This window comes from Oncorhynchus mykiss, chromosome 22 (genome assembly GCF_057628025.1).
Source record: "Oncorhynchus mykiss isolate SJ-2025 chromosome 22, ASM5762802v1, whole genome shotgun sequence".
NCBI lineage: Eukaryota > Metazoa > Chordata > Actinopteri > Salmoniformes > Salmonidae > Oncorhynchus > Oncorhynchus mykiss.
Window position 1 is genome coordinate 11,552,656 of NC_143043.1, and position 18,980 is coordinate 11,571,635.

General features: G+C 41.5%; 1 protein-coding gene across 47 annotated transcripts in view; it reads right to left on the reverse strand.

Annotated features, from left to right (window-relative positions):
* Positions 1–12,139: 12,139 nt before the first annotated feature.
* LOC110501351 (peripheral plasma membrane protein CASK) overlaps positions 12,140–18,980 on the reverse strand; it is a 202,496-nt gene continuing 195,655 nt past the window's right edge. For all 47 annotated transcript variants that reach the window (XM_090215447.1, XM_090215444.1, XM_090215440.1 and 44 more), the window contains 5 exons: positions 16,174–16,254; positions 15,986–16,066; positions 15,640–15,842; positions 15,440–15,523; positions 12,140–14,943 (listed from right to left, as the gene is read on the reverse strand). In XM_090215447.1, the coding sequence (XP_090071573.1) occupies positions 14,767–14,943; positions 15,440–15,523; positions 15,640–15,842; positions 15,986–16,066; positions 16,174–16,254 (626 nt within the window). In that variant the 3' untranslated portion in view covers positions 12,140–14,766. The remainder of the gene's footprint in view (positions 14,944–15,439; positions 15,524–15,639; positions 15,843–15,985; positions 16,067–16,173; positions 16,255–18,980) is intronic.

Below are 18,980 nucleotides of genomic sequence, written 5' to 3' on the forward strand. Positions count from 1 at the left end.
GCATGTCTTAAGAATTGTGTTATAAATCTAGGACAGACTATATCCTGGAGTGGCTGTGGAGAGGCGCAGCGAAGTTGGCGTTGATTTGATGGGCTTCAGTTCATTTGAGAGATTTCATTGTTAACACCATGTTTCACTTGTCTCATTTATGGAATTCTTCTGTTATCAAATCAGGGTTGTGTTGTGTTCAATAGTGCACAATTTCGCCAAATGTTTTGCAATTTAAAATGATGCACATTCTTAATGGGCAAGTTCGGGTAGTACACCTGTGCTCTGTTTCAACATTCCTACTGAACACAACCCTGTTGTGGTCAAGTCACTGGTTGAGTTGAATACCAGAAGCATTTAGGATTATCTGACCACAAATCAGTGGTTGAGGTTAAGAGCATGCTTGATGATCCCTGCATGCACATACAGGTTTTAGTGGGGGTTGCTGTGCAGGAACACACACTGGTGCGCTCACACTATCAAACACATTATTCATGCAAATGTACTTGCACACTTGTTCTACCAGATACGCACACACTGCCTCTCAGACAACCTATTAGCCTGTTCAGTCCTATATGTGAGTGCTCTGCTGACTAACTGGCAGGACAGACACATGGACATGTCATACATGATTGACAGGTACAGTGCCTTGCGAAAGTATTCGGCCCCCTTGAACTTTGCCACATTTCAGGCTTCAAACATAAAGATATAAAACTATTTTTTTGTGAAGAATCAACAACAAGTGGGACACAATCATGAAGTGGAACGACATTTATTGGATATTTCAAACTTTTTTAACAAATCAAAAACTGAAAAATTGGGTGTGCAAAATTATTCAGCCCCTTTACTTTCAGTGCAGCAAACTCTCTCCAGAAGTTCAGTGAGGATCTCTGAATGATCCAATGTTGACCTAAATGACTAATGATGATAAAAACAATCCACCTGTGTGTAATCAAGTCTCCGTATAAATGCACCTGCACTGTGATAGTCTCAGAGGTCTGTTAAAAGCGCAGAGAGCATCATGAAGAACAAGGAACACACCAGGCAGGTCCGAGATACTGTTGTGAAGAAGTTTAAAGCCGGATTTGGATACAAAAAGATGTCCCAAGCTTTAAACATCCCAAGGAGCACTGTGCAAGCGATAATATTGAAATGGAAAGAGTATCAGACCACTGCAAATCTACCAAGACCTGGCCGTCCCTCTAAACTTTCAGCTCATACAAGGAGAAGACTGATCAGAGATGCAGCCAAGAGGCCCATGATCACTCTGGATGAACTGCAGAGATCTACAGCTGAGGTGGGAGACTCTGTCCATAGGACAACAATCAGTCATATATTGCACAAATCTGGCCTTTATGGAAGAGTGGCAAGAAGAAAGCCATTTCTTAAAGATATCCATAAAAAGTGTTGTTTAAAGTTTGCCACAAACCACCTGGGAGACACACCAAACATGTGGTAGAAGGTGCTCTGGTCTGATGAAACCAAAATTGAACTTTTTGCCAAATCAAATCAAATTTATTTATATAGCCCTTCGTACATCAGCTGATATCTCAAAGTGCTGTACAGAAACCCAGCCTAAAACCCCAAACAGCAAGCAATGCAGGTGTAGAAGCACGGTGGCTAGGAAAAACTCCCTAGAAAGGCCAAAACCTAGGAAGAAACCTAGAGAGGAACCAGGCTATGTGGGGTGGCCAGTCCTCTTCTGGCTGTGCCGGGTGGAGATTATAACAGAACATGGCCAAGATGTTCAAATGTTCATAAATGACCAGCATGGTCGAATAATAATAAGGCAGAACAGTTGAAACTGGAGCAGCAGGACAGCAAGGAGTCATCATGTCAGGTATTCCTGGGGCATGGTCCTAGGGCTCAGGTCCTCCGAGAGAGAGAAAGAGAGAAGGAGAGAATTAGAGAACGCACACTTATGCAAAACGTTATGTTTGGCGTAAAAGCAACACAGCTGAACACACCATCCCCACTGTCAAACATGGTGGTGGCAGCATCATGGTTTGGGCCTGCTTTTCTTCAGCAGGGACAGGGAAGATGGTTAAAATTGATGGGAAGATGGATGGAGCCAAATACAGGACCATTCTGGAAGAAAACCTGATGGAGTCTGCAAAAGACCTGAGACTGGGACGGAGATTTGTCTTCCAACAAGACTATGATCCAAAACATAAAGCAAAATCTACAATGGAATGGTTCAAAAATAAACATATCCAGGTGTTAGAATGGCCAAGTCAAATTCCAGACCTGAATCCAATCGAGAATCTGTGGAAAGAACTGAAAACTGCTGTTCACAAATGCTCTCCATCCAACCTCACTGAGCTCGAGCTGTTTTGCAAGGAGGAATGGGAAAAAATGTCAGTCTCTCGATGTGCAAAACTGATAGAGACATACCCCAAGCGACTTACAGCTGTAATCGCAGCAAAAGGTGGCGCTACAAAGTATTAACTTAAGGGGGCTGAATAATTTTGCACGCCCAATTTGTCAGTTTTTGTTAAAAAAGTTTGAAATATCCAATAAATGTCGTTCCACTTCATGATTGTGTCCCACTTGTTGTTGATTCTTCACAAAAAAATACAGTTTTATATCTTTATGTTTGAAGCCTGAAATGTGGCAAAAGGTCGCAAAGTTCAAGGGGGCCGAATACTTTCGCAAGGCACTGTAAGAACACAGCGTCTGTTTACTGTGTTTTATGACATAAAAAAATATGTCCAGTTATAATTATGACTGTCAGACTTTTATTCTCAGAATTCCTAAATGGCATTTTAGTGTTGGCTCCTTGGTTATGTTATAATGCAACATTTCCTCGTTACATTGTGTTGATTTTGAAGGGTCTTGTGCTTGTTACCTATTTTAATGCAGTTTTTTTTGTTGCCCATGACTAAAATTCAAAACAGTTTTCAGAACACTGCTTTTAAACTGCAAATACATTACTAGGTATTTTGTTAACCATTCGTGAAACTGAATCCTTGTGTATCATTTGTTCATGTATTTATTCACACTTAATACTAAACTATCCAGTAAGGTGCCTGTAGTCATGTCAATGAAAAACATGACTTATGATTAACAAGCTCCATGTATATAACGCTATTAACATTTATACGCGGTCTGAACCGTTTATAAACAGACCTATCCTGCATTGTTGGTGTGCATGGGTTCAGATCTTTAAATCTGTCTGGTGTCAAAACCAAGTCTAGAAACCTTGGTTTGGGAACATTCACTGGAGTGACCGGCGCCCTAACAAATTCCTGCCATAGGCCAATCCAGTGTTGTGATTGGCTATTATGAGCCTTCTGTTAGCGATGCGCTGCATAGCGGTCTGTTTAGCTAGCTAGCCGGGTTGATCAGTAATCGCCAAACGATTTTAGAGACACAGCAGCTTGATAACAAAATTAATTGGGGTAAAAATTACAATAGGTATACTATACCTTCCGTTGAGTGGAATCTACCTGCTAAACGTAGCTAGATTACTTGTTAGCCAGCAAAACGAAATGCAGACAGCACTAGCAAACACTATAAAACGAGTCACCTAATTTCAGGCAGTAGCCAATATTCAGTGAATTCGAATAGTATTCAGACCCATTTGACTTTTTCCACATTTTGTTACGTTACAGCCTTAAACAGGCTGACCACACCGCTTGCGTTGCAAAATAAATGTAGACATTTGTTATTCAATTATTGCACCCACACTGCTCAAGCTCGTCAACGAGCGTCTGCGATGCCAAGGGCTAAAATAGAACCCCTTTCTATTTCTGATGCAGATCATGCTGCAAGTCCTACCTCTCCCATCTCATTGGTTTATAGAAGCAGGTACCCACGTCCATCTCCTCATTGGTTATACCCACGTGGGTGACGAGGTCGGTGGTGGTAATGCACCTAATTTATGAAAGTTGTTTATGTTTATATCCCAGGACAAAATAGCTAGCAAGTGCAAGCTAGCTAGCTAAATTGCCATAAATGTTTAATGCTTTTTGACCTGTTCCTAAATTAATGTAATTGATTCAGAGTTTGTTTTGATATTTTAACCTGCGTGGCGTGATCGCGTTTGGTGTGAGGGGACAAAATACATTTATGCACGATGGCACGCGCGCAGCCGGTTTGGGTTCCGTGTTATTCTTAATTTGATTGATTTGTCCCCCCCCCCCCCCCCCCCCCCCCCCAAATTTATACAGAAACTGAAATCACATTTACTTAAATATTAAAAACCTTTAATCATTACTCAAGTGTTCTTGGGTATGACGCTACAAGCTTGGTACATGTATTTGGGGAGTTTCTCCCATTCTTCTCTAGATCCGCTCAAGCTCTCTCACGGTGGATGGGGATGCATTGCTGCACCGCTAGTTTTAGGTCTCACCAGAGATGTTCCATCGGGTTCAAGTCCGGGTTCTGGCTGAGCCACTCAAGGACATTCAAAGATTTGTCCCGATGCCACTACTGTGTTTTCTTGGCTGTGTACGGAAGCCACTCCTCAGTAAAACGCTCATGACAGCCCACTTGGAGTTTGCCAAAAGGCACCTAAATACTCTCAAACCATGAAAAACAAGATTCCCTGGTCTGATGAACGCAAGATTGAACTCTTTGGCCTGAATGCCAAGCGTCATGTCTGGAGGAAACCTGGCTCTATCCCTATGGTGAAGCATGTTTGTGGAAGTATCATCCTGTGGGGATGTTTTTCAGCGGTAGGGACTGGGAGACTAGTCCGAATCGAGGGAAAGCTGAACGGAGCAAAGTACAGAGAGATCCTTGATGAAAACCTGCTCAGGAATGACCTCGGACTGGGGCGAAGGTTCGCCTTCCAACAGTACAACGACCCAAACACACAGCCAAGACAACGCAGGAGTGGCTTCGGGACAAGTCTCTGAATGTCCTTGGTCGGCCGGACCAACCTACCTGTCTGGCCTTCAGGCAGTCTGGACCAAGCTATCTGGATGGCCGGACATACGACATGCAGCTCGTGTGTGCCTCTTCACCCTGTACACCTCTCTCTTATCTAATGTAATGGACCCTCACACTTGCTGGCCAACATATTTCCTTACGGAGTTTCATTCAGTCCGAGCAATCCGGGATCCTTGGGACGTCCCTACCCCATTGAAGTTGACATTTTAAAAGGTTAGTTTCGTGTTAGGGTTTAGGGTAGGGACGTCCCAAGGATCCTAGGATTGCGCTGGCCGTTCTCATTCAAAAGGGTTTTCAGTTAAATTTCCATTCAATTTTGAAAGGGCAGAAATCTGTAACTAAGGGTTGACCAATTGTCCTATAAATCTTCCCTAATCATGGAACTGATATGACAACGGTCCAGTCATCATAAATGTAAACCATGCTCCAGGTTTAAACTGCCAGACTTAGTCTGCGTTCCATGATGATTCCATGAAGTGGGCTAGATGTCCAAAATTATTGAGCAACGTGATAAATTAAATATGATCCACTATTGCTAGAGACCATCGGGATCAACCACACAGACATGAGCCGACATTTGCATTGTTTACTGTGCATGCAGTCTCTACGAACGTGGGAACATTGCCTTTACATTTCAATCGAACTATAATATGGATCTTCCCAGATACGGATTGAATTGAGCCTGCTGTTAACTTTTTAATGTAAGATTAGGAGGCGGACTAGGGGTGACAAACCCCTGGGCTGGGATAGAGGCTGCAAGGCCATGGTGTCATATTACATAACTGTGATTTATATTATGTATTACTATCATGTATTTAATGCATTCATGAATTATTTAATGTATTTATGTTGGTTGATCAAAAATATATACATAAACTAAGAATTAGGGATTATAATTTCCTTTTGGATTGCACCACTACTGATCTAAAATAACTGAATGATGGTATGGCCTGACCGTGATAATGATAATGAGCTAGGAGTTTTTCCCATTTTACTTGCACCCATCCAGCTCTTTCCTACATAAGGGATGCGAGTGGCATTTCCCGTATGGTTGATGAGGATCTCCATATTGCAAATGTACAGTCCCTTATTAAACGTCTGCGGGTGTTATTAAAATAGGCCGACGGCCTCAGGTTGTCACCCAAGGCCCGGTGTTCCGGGAAGTCATCAAATAAAGTCTCTCGGACATTTGGTTTCCGCGTTACAAAATGTAAAACATTTTTGAAATTTTTCCTCTGTACTGGAAAATTCCACTAGATGGTGACTGGCTACATTGAAAATGGACAAAACATCACCAAATGGACATGGCCGTTTCTCGTAAACGGAAAAGACTTCGAAGACAACTCGATGAGCACAGGTTTGGCCAAATGTGCTTTTAGTCCAGAAAAAAAGATGGCGTCAAGGCCTCAACGCTCTTTCACTTAATGCCCATTTTCTGGGATTAAAGGTCAAAAACGGTAATACAGCGCTAATTTGACCGCGTCACGTCAAACTACATAAACCTACAGCGTAAGAAAAAAAAGAACCAGCCATTTATCTATCGTAATTGGTGATGGTTAAAGAAATGTTTTTTTTCCCCAAAAAGTTATAGATCCAGTTGCGGCGTGTTCAGGCGAATCCGTTAAGGCAGATTTCGGAGCTCTACCTGATTTCTGTGATTTTTCTGTAATCACTCACAAACACACACACACAATGGGGAGTGACACAGTGAGAGGCTTACAGACACACAGAGCCGGCAATAGTTACCTGCGTTCGAACTATCAAAGAACCATCAGACCTAGAGCTCTGAAACTTTCTAGAGCTTCAAGAGCTTGACTCAATAGTGCACGGTGAGTTATGTGGCTCTAGAATGTTCTCAGGTCAAGAAGCAGCCTCGTCCATTTGCAATAACTTGAATTAATTTTTAACGTCGCGTAAATGATGACATTTAGAAAAGTCCCAGAATCACAAGATTAAGTGCATTGAAACCGCCTCGGCCCATAGACAGACCCTAAAGTTTCTTTCCGATAGCTCTTTCAGGGACCCCGAAGCAATGCCTGGAAAAAGTGAGTTTTCAGAACTAATTCAGGTCGCTGCTCGGTCTCCGAATGACCTATCGAATCAACTCAGGATTCGGGGTTGCCTCAGCCATGCCTACACATGTCAGAACTGGACCCACAGCTCGAATGTAACTATGTTTTTGATTTTTTTATGGTTATAACAGAAGGCGCTATGAATTGTGGGCCAGGTCTGAAATATGTGATAGTTGGCTTCTAAAAGAGTTGGACCAAGTGAGTTTGGTGTCAGTATGTATAAGTCAATTGGGCATTTCTGCAGTATATTAGACCATGTCCAATTTGTGATGGTAAATTCCCATTGTAAGACATTGCAAATGGACAGTTTACACTTTCCATCATCAAATGAACAGGCTGAAATCAACACCAACAAGCGATTGGACAGTGTCCATCACACACATACTATATTGTCAGTGTGAACATGCTCTTCTGCAAGTTGACAGTGTCCATTGCCAATATATATCCATAAGGACTTCCCATTACGAAATGGACATGCTGAACCAACATCAACGAGAAATTCTTACTTCCTATGATCAAACATGTAGACCTTCTAGGTTGATTCAGAGCTTAACACACACACATACATATATATATATATATATATATATATATATATATATATATATATATATATATATATGTATGTGTGTGTGTGTAAGTGGTCAGTATATATACCATTTGGATGTGGTTCACTGACTTTTGGGTTCGGAAGTGGACTTCCTATGATAATATATGGCAAATGGACAAACTCAATAAAATAAGACATGTATGTCCATACGGTTATTACATATTTATAATTGACAAAATAAAATCTAAAGAATTTCAAAAAACGGTCCATAAAGCACTTAATGAGGTTTTACCATTTAGAAAAAAAAAATATTTTCTCACCCTTGGGACCTGACTTTGTGACCATTTGCCATATGAACATCTGCGGAGGAGCACGCTCGCCATCTTTAGGCTTTTTTCAGTATGACACTTGGAATTTGCCATGTTTCGCTTGTAATATGGTTTTGATGAACTGCCGTCCATTTGAGTGGAATTTGTGATTTTGTATACGGCCAACAAGTTGCCATTCATTTTTGTAAATTTCATGGGGGTCTTCCCTTACCGATCCTGATCTAAGGGGTCTTCAGAAAGTGTTTAGGGGTTAAGTGTGAGTGACTGGCTTATCACACACCCCACAGCTCCTGGAAAGCAGGGGGGGCCCAGAGAAAATGTTAGATTTTTTGGGGGTTGGGGGCCCCCCAGATCAAATCAAATCAAATGTATTTATATACCCCTTCGTACATCAGCTGATATCTCAAAGTGCTGTACAGAAACCCAGCCTAAAACCCCAAACAGCAAGCAATGCAGGTGTAGAAGCACGGTGGCTAGGATGTTTAGAATGACAGGAAATTAGCTTTAAAATGGCAAAAACCTCAGCCTCATGGCAAAATGTGTAGAATAGCAGGAAATTAGCTCAGGGATTCTTGAAAGTCAGGACAATCCTTGTCCAGCAGGGAAACTTTATTTTTACGTATTACTTGAGCTTAAAATGTACATTTAGGGAATTTTATAAGGTAAAATATGTTTTGGATTTTACTAAATAGCTTCAATATTATCAATTTCCATGTAGGCTCTCTATGCTTGGAAATACCTTTGTCCGGGGCAAAGCATCCCAATTTAAAACTCTCCAAAAAAGTGTTTAAAATTCAAAATTGACAATAATGGATATTAACTGAACTTTTCATGTGTAGTTTCTTGATTTGAAAGAATATTTCTCTCAAACTTGTGTCCGGAGATTTGGTCAACTCCGTCAGATTTGTTTAAAATCAGGAATGAGCAAGGTCAGCTATACCATAATTGTCACGACTTCCGCTGAAGTTGGCTCCCCTGCCTGTTCGGGCGGTGCTCGGCGGTCGTCGTCGCCGTCCTACTAGCCGCTACCGATCCCTTTTTCGTTTGTTTGTTTTGTCCTATTAGTTTCACCTGTGTTTATTTTGGTTTAATTAGCTTCCCTATATGTAGTAGTTTTACCTGCCCTTGTTTTGTGTGGGATTGTCTTAATGTTATGTGTGTGCATGTTAGGTAGTGGTGTATTTTCTTTTCTTGACACCCTGTGGTTTTTTGGGTTGTCTTGTATTGCGCCCTGTTTTTTGTTGGGCTTATTATTTTGGTGTGCAAGAGTAAAAGCACTTCAACTCAGTTACTCTCTCGCTGCGTCTGATTCCTGCATCCACCTAGTCCCGCGTTATGAATAAGGGTATTATTGTGTCTTCATTTACAACAAGACCACTCATGGTCTGTAAAGTTCTCTATTTTGATAGATTTAAACAAACAATATTGAAGTCACCATGGTCACAACCATAAACTCAACTATCAACCTGAAATTAAAATACATTTTGGTTCAAATATGTGACATTTAATTCGGTTTTAGGGCCATAAAGCAACTGAGGACAAAACTAAATTGCTTCTGTGTATACCACTTGTATGCAGAAAAATGCAATTTTCGTCAACTCCGAAAGATATGATAGAATGTTTTTTTCTATTGGGGATTTTTAAATTAATAATTTTCCATATTTTACAAATATTTGTACTTAACTGTTTTGAGTATCTGTTGTCAACTCCACCATTGATGTTTAACCCCCTTAAGATCAATATTTTTTTTGTGTCAATATTCTGAAAACATATTGAAATCACTCTTCTGCAACATGTGCTTAAAGGTGCAAAATGCAGAAATTGCTCCGCCATTTGTCAAATAGTTGATCTAATTTCAGTTTGTAACAAACAAGCAATGCGAGTGTAGAGAATCATTCATTGTACCATCTAAACTGCTGTGAAATATATTTTCAATAACCAAAAATAGTATTTTCAGCTGGTGTACAAAACCGAAAGTAAAAGACTCAAAAATGAAACTTATGAACAGGAAGCATAGAAATAGCATGCATAGAACAGATCTACCACTTGTTAGACTTGCTTTCAATGAGTGACAGATCTATAACTCACATTATGTGAATTAGGTCAGGTCGCCCAAAAAGTTACATATTGCAGCTTTAAACAAATGTCAGTATTTGCTGTGCTAGACCTAAGGGATAATGTTTGCTTTATAAATGTTATGTTCTAAATCTAGAAAACATGCCAAATTTTAAGGAAATTAGCCCTGGAGCATTTAATAGATATTTGAATAATCTAATGTTAAATTTAAACAACTGAGGCCTTAACACTTGGACAATAATTGGAAAAATTAAATGCCTTTTATGGTGTCTGACGAAGTTGACAAATCCAGTTAGTTGCGTTTTATAGAAAACAAATAAATGAGGTTGTTGTTCCTTTACATGGTGTGATAGTCGATACAGTGCATTCGGAAGTATTCAGACCCATTTACTTTTTCCACATTTTGTTAACCTTATTCTAAAATGGATTCATCTGTTTTTCCCCTTCATTGATCTAGACACAATACCCCATAAAGACAAAGCAAAAACTGGTTTAGATATTTTAGCAAATGTATAATTTAAAAAAAATGAAATTCCACATTTACATAAATATTCAGACTCTTAACTCTACTTTGTTGAAGCACCTTCGGCAGCGATTACAGCCTCAAGTCTTCTTGGGTATGATGCTATAAAGCTTGGCACACCTGTATTTGGGGAGCTTCTCCAATTCTTCTCTGCAGATCCTCTCAAGCCCTGTCAGGTTGGATGGGGAGTGTCGCTGCACAGCTATTTTCAAGTCTCTCCAGAGATGTTAGATCAGGTTCATGTCTGGGATCTGGCTGGGCACCTCAAGGACATACAGAAACTTATCCCGAAGCCTCCCCTGCGCTGTCTTGGCTGTGTGCTTAGAGTCGTTGTCCTGTTGGAAGGTGAACCTTTGCCCCAGTCGGAGTTCCTGAGCGCTTTGGAGCAGGTTTTCATCAAGGATCTCTCTGTGCTTTGCTCCGTTCATCTTTCCCTCAGTCCTGACTAGTCTCACCATACTTCACCATAGGGATAGTGACAGGTTTCCTCCAGACATGACGCTTGGCATTCAGTCCAGAGTTCAATCTTGGTTTCATCAGACCAGCGAATCTTGTTTCTCATGGTCTGAGTCTTTAGGTGCCTTTTGGCAACACCAAGCGGGCTGTAATGTGCCTTTTACTGAGGAGTGGCTTCCATCTGGCCACTCTACCATAAATGCCTGACTGGTGGAGTGCTGCAGAGATGGTTGTCCTTCTGGATGGTTCTCCCATCTCCACAGAGGAACTCAGGAGCATTGTCATCATGACCATTGGGTTCTTGGTCACCTCCCTAACCAAGGCCCTTCTCCCCAGATTACTCAGTTTGGCCAGGCAGCCAGCTCTAGGAAGAGACTTGTGGGTTCCAAACTTCTTCCATTTAAGAATGATGGAGGCCACTGTGTTCTTGGGGACCTTCAATGCTGCAGAAATGTTTTGGTATCCTTCATCAGATCTGTGCTTCGACACAATCCTGTCTCGGCGCTCTATGGACAATTCCTTCGAACTCGTGGCTTGGTTTTTTCTCTGCCATGCACTGTCAACTATGGGACCTTATATAGACAGGTGTATGCCTTTCCAAATCATGTCTAATCAATTGAATTTACCACAGGTGTACTCCAATCAACTTGTAGAAACATCTCAAGGATGATCAATGGAAACAGAATGCACCTGAGCTCAATTTTGAGTCTCATAGAAAAGGGGCTGAATACTTATGTAAATAAGGTATTTCTGTTTTTCATCCGTTTGCAAACATTTCTAAAAACCTGTTTTCACTTTGTCATTATGAGGTACTGTGTGTAGATTGATGAGGAAATAAATGCATGTAATCCATTTTATAATAAGGCTGTAACGTAACAAAATGTGGAAAAAGTCAAGGGGTCTGAATACTTTCTGTATGCACTATACCTTGGTCTATCAAAATACACAGAAAATGATTCATATTAAGACATATTTGTCCCAGCTTTCAGGAATCCCGAAACCCTATAACAGCAACATTTTCTCTCAGCCTCATTGCAAAATGTCAGAGCCCTCGCACGGACCTTGCAAGGGGCCCCGCGAAACTGCGCTATGCCACTGGAGTGTGACTAGAAATGCACTGTGGGGATTACAGTAATATGAATGACATTACGGAGAGATGCTGCTTATGAACCTGAACGTCTTCTGGCTGAATAAACATGTTTTGAGACTACTTGAGTGTGTGCGTGCAAAGACGAGAGCCAGACACAGGTTACTTTTTCCAACACATAAAAGGAAATATATGTGAAAAAAAACTGTTCATACTGAAGAACTTTATCATTGTAGACTATTTTACACTGGGGCAATCATATCATCAGTCATATTTCATATACACGGTTATTCAGATGCACAAACTACCTCCTATTTCGTTGCCTTCACCTAGACTTCACCTTGCAAAACGTAGTGTAAATAGCCTTTCCATATAGTTATACAGTTGCAGAATACAAATCAGCATTCATCTTTCATTGATTAAACTTCATTGAAATACTCTCAGACAACACATTTCTGAAATGGCAAATCAGCAATCAGTTGTAATTTTATCCCCTCCCCTCTTGATTATCTTATACAACAAATCACAGACAATTTTGGTGGAACTTTATATCTACACGTGATAAAGCATTTAATGGATTAGTAAATAGTTTATTCATCATTAATCCATTCATAAGCTGTTTAATATAGGTCCTTATGAACTCTTTAATAATAATTTGTCTTTTTGCGTGGCCTCATCTAATGTGTGGGCTATTTGTACTTTATAAATACTTTGTTTTGAGTGCAGTATAATTTCTCACAAGAAGAGAAATTGGTAGAGACATTCCAGCAGTATCTGATGCTTCTTAAGGTCTCAAAATAGCCTAGAACATATCAATGGTAAAATAATAGGCATAAAACAAAGGGATGTTAAAATAACTATATTGAACATTATTCACAAGAACTGTTGTCACACAACCGTTGCAAGGACTTGAGGAAGAGTTGTATTGTGAATATTTTGCTATTGTTGTTAAGCTTGCGAATGCAAACCAAGTTTATTTTTGCCAAGGTGGAGACTTTGCAAACCGGTACTCCCAATTTCTAATACATATAAACCCAGTATTTATTCACACAGCTGACGAAATTACGCAATATTTAATACATGGATGGATAAATAGATGGAATAAAATGTTCAATATATTTTATCTCTATTGTGTGCTTATTGTTTAACCATTGATATGTTATAGGGGCCGTTTTAAGGCCTTGAGGAGCATCAGATACTGCTGGAATGTCTCTACCAATGGCATGTCCATCTTCTTGTGAGAAATTATATTGCACTCAAAACATTAAAGTATTTACAAAGTATCAGTGGCCCACACTTTAGATGAGGCCACGCAAAAAGAGTTACTAATAATTAGTAAATGGTTTATAAGGTCCTATTTTAAAAACAACCTATGATCTTATGAATCATTAAATAAGTTGTGTATGAATAACTAGGTTACTTACATGTATTCATTTGTGAATCATTACTCCCACCACGTCTACTATTTACTAATTCATTAAATGCTTTATTAGGTGGAGTAATTATAAAGTTCTACCACACATTTGCTTTTACAAACACATCGATCCCATGGTCGATTTGGAAAAAAATCTGGTTTTAGAAATGTCATCTGAAATGCCAAGGTATGTGCATAGGTGTCAAGGTTCTTTTTGTTGGTTATTTCCTGTTCCCCTTGCTTCCTTCCTTGGTCAAGTGGAGTCTTCCAGATGTGTGGAATGTTGGTTTTCAGTTGGGAGGATGTTACTGGGGGAACACGGACAGACGGCATGGAAGCTTGCGAATGTCCAACATGCATGGGACCTCATTGAAATGTCTAAAACATTTATGGATTCATTTAGAAGAGACAGTACCCCGTCTGAGTGTGTGAATGAAGGGGAGAAGGTGGGTGGCTAGGGTTTTTATATATATATTTTTTAAGGCAAGTCAGTTAAGAACAAATTCTTATTTACAATGACAGCCTAACCCGGACGATGCTGGGCCAAATGTGGGCCACCCTATGGGACTCCCAATCACGGTCAGTTGTGATACAGCCTGAAATCGAACCAGGGTCTGTAGTGACGCCTCTAGCACTGAGATGCAGTAGCTTGCGCCACTCGGGTGTAATAACATGTACAGTCAAAATGAACCAAGATGAAACTGAACTACATGAACAATAAGAGAGTGACAGAGAAAGATTATGTGAATGAAGTAGACGATAATGGCTAATAATGGAGAGGAGTTAATGAGCAGATAAATAAAAGAAGTTGAGGATGAGATCCAGATAAAGGGAGGCTGTGGTGTTTTTCCTTCAGTCTGTCCAGAGAGAGGAAGAGAATACCCACAAACAGCAATTGTAGATTAGGGGAAGAACTACAGAGGGACAGCTAAGAACTACAACATCCATGATGGATGGGCTGATGGGGGCACAGACAGTCACATGATGTAGAAGGCTGCAGTGCACTACTGGGGAGGAGATACAGTACTGTCTCTTTAAAACAAACATCTGCAAAAATGTTGCCTCCTAGATAATACAGACATGACAATACTTATTTGTTTATACAACACTACGGCTAGGTAGTCTGTAAGGGCAGAGTTTCATTGGCTGCTGAAGATCATGTGCAGTACACAGAGGTTTCTGATTGGTTGAGGTGCTTTTCTTTTCCGAAGGAATGATGGGAGTTATCGCAGAGATGCATCCCCAGTGAGAAAGGAAGGAGGGAGGAGAGAAAGAGAGGAGTCATTGGAGGGGAGAGGGGGGGGGTGGTGTCTATACAGGTACAGTGTACCCAGAAAGACACAGAGGGGAGGAGAGAAGGTGCTCCTTCCTATCCTCAGTAGACCCAGGACACAGGGATCCACTGTGCAGTGGTACAGACCAGGTCTATAGCCTCCTCTAGGTGTCTGATGGTCTCGTCTATCTCGTTGTTGATTATGGTCTGGTCAAAGTAATGGGCATAGGTCTTCTGAAGAATCTCTGACTCCTTCTGAAGACGCTGCAATGACTCATCCTACAGAGAGAGAGAAGGGGGGGGGGGGGGGGGTGAGAGAGACTTAATGAGAGAGACAGATGTCTTACCAATAAAGCACCATTAAATTAAACTGACAGAACAAGGGAGGGTATAGAGTGGATGGGTAGGGATTCAGGACAGTTCTTTGCTTGGCCTGGTGTTAAAGAAGGAATAGTAACCCTCACTCAGAGAAAGGAGTGAGCTGAGGCAATATACTGTACAACACAATAGAGCACTACTGACTATGGCCAGCGTTTTTTCTACTCATACTTACTGGCAGCTTCCTGCACCACCTGGGGAGCTGAGAGCCATGCAACGGAACGCAAGAGAAACGGAGAAACTGAATCTCACACACAGCATGCAAAATAAATGAATGAATGAAGAAAGTGATGAGAGAAGAAAATGGAGGAGTGCAGAAAAAAGCAGTGGCTAGAGCTGCAGATCGTTCCAATATTACAACAAAAAGATTGACAATCTGTGTGTGTGTACGTCTTACCTCGTTGATACCAGGGGTGATGGTTGGCGCGGCGATGAAAACAACGTAGGGAGCAAACTCTGCTGTCCGCAGGACCTTCAAGGCCTAATGGAGAACAGGTTCCAGGTCAGCTGGCCTGTGTGTTTGTGACTGTGTATTATGCCTGAGAAGACCCTCTTTGTGTTCACAAGCACAAGAGGAAAATACACCCTCCCACCCACCTGTGGCTCTACGTCCAGTATGGAGATGAGTCCCTGCTCGTGGATCTGGCGAATGGTCTCTAGCCTCGTGCCGTACATGGCGTCCTCGTGACTACCGTACTCCAGGTAGTCATTGTTACTGATGTCCTGCATCATCTGGTCATGTGACACAAAGTAGTAGTTCTTCCCGTTCTCCTCGTCCTTCTTAGGAAGTCTGGTCGTATCTGAGGAGGGAAGAAGGGAGAGATGAAAGGGGGTAGGGGGGGGGGGTTGAGTAAGAACGATAATCACAATGGATGGTCGAAGTGAGTCAGTGACTGTGTCGTCCGTGAAACTGGGTAGGCAAATCTGTGTGTGTGTGTCTTACGTGGGATGGGGTAGGCAAATCTGTCCGGGTGTTTTGTGATGAGTGTGTTCTTGATGTGTCTTCTGCCCACTCCATGGGCACCTTTGGAAGAGAGAGCAGTCAGAACGCAATACGAGCACACTACCTAATACCGTTAGCCAATACGTCACAACCCTCTATAGTATGCTAGTATGGATACTTGTACTTACCTAACAAGACTAGTGTTTTCCTCTTAAACGCAGGCAGTTTCACAACCTCTTCATACGTGACGAGATCTAGTTGGTCGAATACTGGAAAAAGAGGACGGAGGAAAGAGAGGGATAGTGAGATACTGTGAAGGAGAGGCGCAGACAGACTTCCATAGTAGTCACTTACACTGGGAGAACACAGGACCCTAACAGTGAGGTGGCGCTATGGGACAGAGAGAATGTCTGTGACAGTTAGTTAATGGAGGAAAATGATAGCCTGGGTACTGTTTCAACAACACTATATCAACATCTGGGAATTACAAGGACAAGGTGGCTAAAAGAGGAACAGACTAGCACACAGGCTAGCCATGAGACATGAGACAATGAGACATTGTCTCTGACAGTTGGGAGATAATGAACTATGATGTTACAAGGATAGATAGTCTGAACCTCTCCTCGGAGTCGTATAAGTTCAATGGCGTGTATGTCCTTAAACCTGACACCATAATCGAATGAGATTTGGGATAAGACTGTTTACATTTGGCAAACAGGGAGGGAGAATATTCTCAATGTTTTGCTTCTACTCTGAGGCTACACAGACTTTGTAGCTGTTAGGGTAAAACTGCAGAGCTGGTGAACGACCATTATGTTGAAGTGAATAACTCAGTGATACGACAATGTATGTGTGTGTTAAGTTTTTACATTTTTGGAAATAAACAATGGGATAGATGGATGGACAGATGGAAGGGGGTGAGCTGAATAAGATGGAGGAGAGAACAAAGCACAGTAGGACACAGTACTGGACACTCTTGGGAGTCTGTACAGCATTAGCATGTGTCCTTAACCTACCTACAGTGGAGAGTACTGCACACAGGGTACTGCTAATGTCACCTCTACGGTGACATGAACCTAACAGCTGTGTGTGTGTGTGTGTGTGTGTGTGTGTGTGACATGGGAAATACAACACCAGGTGTACCATGTATTCTCTCTGGAATAGAATGGTCTCTCCTGCTTTCTCTCCACTCCCTTTTCTCTTATACCTATAACCTTGTGCGCCATGTGTCACATTCCGAGAAAGATATTCAGGGGTATCAAATGGGGACTCTTCCCTGGGGCAAACGTACCATTTTAAAATACAATTGACTAGATCTGAAACACACAACACCAAAGTAAACAAAATATATGGGTGAGGAAGAAAACCAACAAAAAAAGCGATCTATGCTCTTTTTGTGCTGGAGCTCTGTTGCTCTGAGCGAGAAAACAGAAACAAAACGGAAACGTTGGGACTGACACCTGGTGAACTAAAGGGTTAATAACAACGCAAATGGGAAAAGAGAAACAGAGTGAAAGAGAATCAGACCAAACCAAAGGAGGCGTTAGCTAGCCAGATACCGTCACTGGTTGTTACTTACATGCAGAGAGGCCATTTTGAGGGGGACAGCATGAGAGATGGACAGGGTCATAACATGGTTCAGTTACACAACAATACAGTAGTTACTACACATACAGCAATACAACACTACAACACTGCAGCAGCAAAGCGCTGACGCACGGACTACTTTAAATTAGTCACCCAACAGAGTAGGATGAAGTTGCTCATAGACGATGATCTAGGGTCAGTATTGTATTTCTCCCCTTAATGGTTAAGGTTCAGATTTGGGCAGGGCATATTGACCTGAGGTCTGTGTCTAAAGGGCAACTTCTACCCAGAGCACCACACTCTGGCCTCTTGAGGGAAAGTAGGAAAGATGCATCTTTCAAAAATTAGAATGGGCCTGGAGTCATAGGCCTTGTACCATGAACATGCTGCTAGCTATCCACCACATCACTTCTCATCCTCACACTACCTGTACCTGAGGAGAATGACACTACATTCAAAATCAGACTATAGTTCATGCAAAACAAACTATATGAGAGACTCTCGATTTGAATGCTTAGAGAGCAAGCACAAAATGTAAAGCAAAATTATAGCATGCTTTGCTGTTCCTCGGAGAAGCAACATGAACAGTCACAGTTGGTTCTATACACATACAGCTTGCATGCATTTCTAGTATCATGCACTTGTAAGTTACAGATGCACAAAGATCATGCCCTCAAAACAGGCTAACCTCTCACCATTACCGGGAGTTTAGAATCTTTTTGGGGAGGAGGGAGTGGATATTTTCTCTTTCTCACTCATTATTCACCATTCATTCATTAAATTATGGTAGCATCCACATGAATGTAAAAGGGTTCAGAAACATATTCTATTCTTATTTACAACAAAAGTGCCTACAAAATGACAAAACATGATTTACCATTCATTTCTATTGGGCACAACATAATCCGAAACATAACCAAAACAAACAGCAAATGAATCTAACAAGTGTGTAGTCACAAGCTTGATGTAGTGTACTAGGAATACGGAACCGAATATTAAAAGGTTTAGCTTCACTGTCCAAATAAATACGTAGGGAAGTTAGTCAAGAGAAGTGGGTTTTATCTAGATCTGGACCTGACGCGCTCATCCAGGTTCCCAGCTACATTCATCTGTGTAAGCCTGAGTTGAGTGCCCAGGCTTCACCATCATTTGAAACCGAGTTAAAGGGCAAAGATTGAGCAGTCATGAAACTTAATGTGGGGCAGGCAGGTCAGGGCTGTGTCTATCTGCAACAGACAGTTCATACTGCCAAATACGCCAGTGGCCTGATACTCCTTCCTCTCTCTCTCTCCTCCCCCCCTCTCTCTCTCTCTCCTCCCCCTCTCTCTCCCCCCCCCCCCCCCATCTCATTCCAGCTCTATAGCTCGGCTCCTATCTTCCCCAGTACCTCCCCTAACCCTCTCTTTCC